Source organism: Diabrotica undecimpunctata, chromosome 8, assembly GCF_040954645.1.
Source record: "Diabrotica undecimpunctata isolate CICGRU chromosome 8, icDiaUnde3, whole genome shotgun sequence".
NCBI lineage: Eukaryota > Metazoa > Arthropoda > Insecta > Coleoptera > Chrysomelidae > Diabrotica > Diabrotica undecimpunctata.
The window spans coordinates 87,658,768-87,665,162 of record NC_092810.1 but is presented as its reverse complement, the minus strand read 5'-3'; the positions used below and the strand labels follow the sequence as shown (position 1 = coordinate 87,665,162).

At 40.0% G+C, this 6,395-nt stretch overlaps 1 protein-coding gene across 1 annotated transcript; it reads right to left on the bottom strand.

Moving 5' to 3' along the window:
- Positions 1 to 4,838: 4,838 nt before the first annotated feature.
- On the bottom strand, positions 4,839 to 5,342 carry LOC140448978 (uncharacterized). The gene has a single exon (XM_072542118.1). It carries the CDS (start codon positions 5,340 to 5,342, stop codon positions 4,839 to 4,841), a length of 504 nt encoding a protein of 167 aa, XP_072398219.1.
- Positions 5,343 to 6,395: the final 1,053 nt, after the last annotated feature.

Sequence of the window (6,395 nt, the reverse complement as noted above, 5' to 3'; positions counted from 1 at the left end):
CCTTGGTCACTATGGATCTCCAAAGGCACTCCAAATCGGCTGATATATTCTTGGATCAGCTTATCTGCAACGGTGGCGGCCTTCTGGTCTGGAAGTGCGTAAATCTCGACCCACTTAGTGAAGTAATCCATTACTACCAACATGTACTTGCCCCCATTTTCACTTTCTGGAAATGGCCCTGCAATGTCCAAAGCTATTCTTTCAAACGGGCTTCCAACATTATATTGTCTCATAGGAGCTCTCCTTTTTCGGTGAGGCCCGTTACTCGTAGCACAAATAGTACATTTCTTACACCAGTCTTTTACGTCGTCGGAATTGTTCATCCAATAAAACCGTTCCCGAATTCGCTGAAGGGTTTTCCTTACACCAAAATGCCCTCCCGATGGAGTGTCGTGTAACTGACGAAGTACTTCGGCTATTCTGCTCTTTGGGATCACCAACTGTCTTCTCTTCTCTGAACCGTCATCATTTTCCAGGACTCGTTTAAGCAAGCCATCTTCGATGATAAATGAGTCCCACTGGGCCCAATACGTCTTAACTACTGAGCATAGGTTTGATATTTCCTGCCAAGGTGGTCGACGGTTTTCCTCTTTCCATTTTCGGATTTTCTGTATAACTGGATCTTTCCCTTGTTCTTCCCTGATCTTAGTAGGCGTCCAGTCGTTGTTTACAATCGTCGTTCTTAGCACTGCTGCTTCCTTGGATTCCGTTTTGTTGCAGTGGGAACACTCTGCAGAGCATGGCCTTCTGGAAAGAGAATCAGCGTTTCTGTGGCTAACTCCGGCCCGGTGCTCAATCTTAAAATCGTATTCTTGGAGTCGTTCGATCCACCTGGCTATCTGACCCTCTGGATTCTTAAACTGCATCAACCACTTAAGGGCGGCATGGTCGGTTCGGATTAGAAACTTTCTGCCATAGATGTATTGATAGAAGTGCTCTACTGATTTAACTACTGCTAGAAGTTCTCTTCTCGTGACGCAATAATTCCGCTCAGGTTTTGAAAGAACTTTACTAAAATATCCGAGGACTCGTTCCTGTCCTCCTTGAATCTGAGACAGCACTCCTCCAATTCCCACATTACTTGCATCCGTATCTAAGATGAACTCTCCTTCTGGCAGTGGATACCCCAAAATTGGTGCTGTTATTAAATGCTTTTTCAACGTTTCAAAGGCATTTTGGCAGTCTATATCCCAGCGGTATTCTCTTGCTTCCTCTGTAAGTCGCGTTAATGGCTTAGCGATATCTGCAAACTTCTTAATAAACCTCCGGTAGTAAGTACATAGTCCAAGAAAACTTCTCACTTGATGTTTGTCAGTTGGTTTTGGCCATTCCTTAATGGAATCGATTTTTCCCTTATCCACGGCCACTCCTTCTTTACTGACTATATGACCCAGATAATTGACTTTACCTTGAAATAGCTGGCACTTCTTGGGGTTTAGCATCAATTGGGCAGCTTTAAGTCGATTAAAAACGTTTTCTAAATTCCTCAAATGATCTTCGAATGTCTCCCCCAAGACGATTATGTCATCTAAATAAACCAGGCATGTTTTCCAAGATAACCCTCTCAACACATTTTCCATAAGCCTCTCAAATGTCGCAGGAGCATTACAAAGTCCAAATGGCATAACGTTGAATTGCCACAATCCAGATCCTGTGGTGAAGGCTGTCTTTTCTTTATCGACTGGGTCCATTTCTACCTGCCAGTATCCAGACTTCAAATCTAAAGTAGAAAATAATTTACTTCCAGCCAATGTGTCCAATGTGTCATCGATCCGAGGCAGAGGATAACTATCTTTCTTGGTAACGTTGTTCAGCAAACGGTAATCCACACAGAACCTCGTCGTTCCGTCTTTCTTCTTAACCAGGACCACCGGAGAGACCCATGGACTCGTAGAAGGTTCTATCACCCCGTCTTTCTTCATTTCCTGAACAATCGTTTCAGCTTCCTCTCTCTTCGCCTGTGGTAATCGTCGAGCTGTTTGACGAATTGGCTTAGCATTACCAGTATCAATTTTATGCTTAACAACGGTAGTTCTTCCCGTCTTTCCTCCTTTCGGTACGAAAATATCACGATACTGCCGAAGAAATTCCCTTAATTTCCTTTTCTCCATCTGATTTAGAGACTGTCCTGCAACTGCAACCATTTGGTCGAATTTGTCGTTGGAATTATCAGATGTTGTCGCCTGACGGATTATGGATGTCACAGGTACACAAGTTCCTACTTTTGTCTCTTTCTTTATGGTCACTGGGTAGTCGTTGACATTGATAAGTCTCACAGGAATTTCCTTAGCCGAAGTCACCAATTCCTTTCCAATTATGATTCCACGGCCAACCTCATCGTCGTGGTTCCAAGGCTCCATCATAACAGGTCTCCCTTCGTCCACAAATCCCTGTAGCCGCGCTACTATGATCGTTTCGCTTCTCGCAGGCACGACTGTATCTTCTGTAATGGCTGCTTGCACAGTGTTGTCATTATGTGGATGGAGAAATACTTCCTCGTTGCCAACTTTGATTACCTTATTCTTAAAATCCAATTGGAATCCATGCATATTCATTACGTCCATTCCTAATATAACATCCTCTTCGATGTCAGCAACTATAACAGTGTGGACGAACTCTTCTGCTCCAATTCCCAATTGTACCTGGATTTCTCCATGAATGTTAGCATTTTCACCTGTAGCGGTCCGAAGTCGCAACCTCGTTGGTAACAGTTTCTTTCGGCTGTTTATAACTGTCGGGCGTATAATGGTTCTGGTCGCTCCGGTATCCACCAACAACGTATGCTTTTTACCATTTATGTCTCCATCAACATATACACTATCTTCACGACATTTCAAAGAAGCTATTAGTATGAGAGGGTCTTTGGAAAAGTTCTGGGTCGAAGCTGCCCCCCTAAGGCTGACCCGTTCTAGTTTTCCTGATGGTGAGTTTCTTGATTTGCGTCGTACCTAGGGTGCTTACAGGAGCTTCGTACGTGTCCTATTTCGCCACAATTCCAGCATCTGATGGTCTTCGTTTTCTTGTATGTCATGCTTTTTATCATATTAACGAGCTGGTCAAGTTTATCTTCATCTCCTTCCTCTTTTACAGTTCTAACTTTACTGTACCCGCCAGAGGCCTGCGTAGCTGACTCGTATTCGAGGGCGGCGGATAAGACATCAACCAGCGTTTTGTGACGAGCTAATCGCAGTGTTCTCTGCATTTCATGATCACGAAGACCATCAATAAACGTTTGAACGGCCAATTTTTCCATCATGTCTTCGGGAGCTGTTGGATAAGCATATCGTACTAATCTGGCAATATCTACCTCATATTCTTGAAGAGCCTCATCTTTCTTCTGTCTACGATTTTTAAGCTGTGACTGATATACATGCTCCAAATGTTCGTGGCCATATCGCATATTTAACCTCTTCTTCAGTTGTTCGAAATCATCGGTCTCCTCTACGGCTATGGTCTGAAGCACATCTAAGGCATCTCCTCGAAGAGCGATAGTCAGGTTTACAGCCTTTTCTTTTTCAGACCATCCATTTGCTCTTGCTGCTGATTCGAACTGTTTCATGTAGTTGTTCCATGATGATTTTCCGTCGAAAGTTGGGACTTTAACATGAATAGAACCTCCACTTCCTTCAAATTTCGGCCGTGTCTCCAACTTACATTTCGTCTCGTCTTCTTTTATCTCCACTGTAATCGGATTGTTTCCTCTCTCTGCTGTCCCTGTTTCCTCCAGCTTCTTTTCCATCTCTTTCCATATCTTTTCTTCGAAGGCCAACATATCGGCAGCAACTTGGTTTTTTAACGACGACATTCTATCGTCGAGGGCAGACATCTCAGAAGTGACTTTAGAGATTTCCAAAGAGATGTTAGCAGAAACTTTGCTTTCCAAAGAAGAAATCTCGTTAGAAACTTTGTTCTCCAATGATGCGATGTCACCAGAAACTTTGTTCTCTAATGATGCGATGTCACCAGAAACTTTGTTCTCTAATGATGCGATGTCACCAGAAACTTTGGCTACATCACCAGAAACTTTGGCTACATCACCAGAAACTTTCGAAATCGACGAGAGGACAGCATCTTCAAATATATAAGTCTCTGGATCTAGTCCTTCTTCTAGCAAAGCGTTCTTTAGTCGTTGGACTAACTCAGCCTTTTTTCCGGTAGAAGCTAATTCTCTGTCTTCGAGATGTCTTCTTAAATTAGTCACTGTCAGCTCATAAATCGTCGTCATTTTCACAATTTATAAATATTCACTTGTATTATTATTATAAGTCTAATTTATGTTCGATCTCACTCTGACACCATTTGTTGTGAATTTATTAAAAGGTTCAATATTTATAACACTTACGGATTTAATTTATTTCTTTATTTATATTAACTTATCTGACAATAATTTATTATATCCGTACGTAACAAATTCGCGAGCGCGGGTCTTGAGAATTAACTGGCCCTCCATATAAAAATGTTGTATTTATATACGAAATCCTGATATACTAGAACAGCATCGAAAGATCGCATTGTCTTGCATCGAAAAATCGAGAAGCATCTAGTTGGATGATTCACCATAATTTGAATCGAGATCCTTCGCCAAAATTTCTACAATAAAACAGAATTATTAGTGAATAAAAACATGTTTTAAAGGTTAAAACTATGACTCATATTTTTACGTAACAATATATACCAACTTGAATCAATTATTACTATTAACAGTCTCAACAATTATTACAAAGAAAAGTGTGTATACACCAAAGAATAAAATTACGCTAATACAAGAATAAAAATTTATGTAGCCTAAACGCTACCTAATGAATAAAGATAAGACTTACAATAACAGTGTCTGGTCTCTACTTCATTTCGGAAAAATCGTCCTCACTGGAACTGCCGGTGTTGGCTGTGATAATCACCGGTAGGATATCTTCTTGTAGGTTGTCAGCTATCCACATTTCTTTTTCAATTCTGATGACATGCTGTATATAATTTTGCCACTGTTCAGCAGAGACATTGGCAAACGCTTCATGGATGAGTTGTTGCACACGATCTTTTTTAAAGTCAGTGTTTCGAGCTGCAACGTAATGTTTATCTTGGCTCCAAACCATCTCTATTGGATTAAGCTCACAGTGATAGAGAGGAAATCGTAATACTTCTACGCCGTATTGCTCGACCAAAGTTTCGATGTTATACTTGTCGTATATATCTGCATAACTGTTTGCTACATCCAATAGTTCTGACTTTAAATAATCTTCTTCATAAAATATATCCTTCCCTCGTAACCATTCTTGAATTTGTTGTTTGTTCCAGGAGCTTCTTGGGAAATTTTGTTTGTATGAATGATATGGAGCATTATCCATTACTACCACATTTTTTTTTCTCCTTTTGGGAGGTTTGCGATTAGTTTATTTTCAAACCAGTCTTCGAAAGACTCGCCGTTCATTTCGTCATGGTAGTCGCCTGAATTTTTTTTTTTGCTAAAAATACACATTCTGAATTTGGTAGAAAACCTCTATCAGATCCAACATGTAACAAGACAAATCTCGGACCTCTTTGTTTTGGATCATTTAGACCAGTAGTTGCACATTATACGAGGAGAACGATACACTTTTCAGCAACTGATACTCGAAGGGAAAATAGAGGGTAGGAGAGGTCTCGGACGTAAAAAAATGTCATGGCTGCGCAATATTCGACAATGGACAGGAATCCACAGCTATGAAATGCTTCGCAATGCTGCTAAAAACAGAATTATTTAATCCAGCATATTTAACATCTCACCTGACAAGACGATGTACGGTGGACGCCTACGCAGAAATGCATGGCACCTTAAGAAGAAGAAGACCAGTAGTTAAGCCTTTTAAAAATACATCCTTATAACTGGTTATGGTTGAATCCATCCATACCTTATTTACTGTATTTCCGATATTTACCCAACTTTCATCCAAATAGAAAATAATGTATCCTTGATTTCGATAATTCTGTATTTTTCTAAGAAATTTATGCCTCCAATTTATTATGTCAGGACGTTCCATCATTACTGCTTTCTTTCATCTTTTTTCATAAACAAACCCCATCTCTAACAGTTGATGTAGAGTACTTTTGGAAAATTTAGGCAAAGGTTCGTGTAAATTATTCGTGTAGTTATTTCACCTCTAAATGCTCCATGTTTTTGACACAGTACATAAAAAAGTTTAAAAATAAATTGCACTTATTTTTTGACAAGTTAACGTATCTTCTCGAATGTACACAAAAAACAGTTAAACCGTTTCTACAAACTGCAAAACTGCTATAGATATACGCACTCGTATAACAATTAGTAGATACTATTATCAGGAAAATTCCAAATGGGTATTTAATTACAACAATACCGAAATTTCTACACGGTTAAACCATTTCTACAAACGCCCATTAGT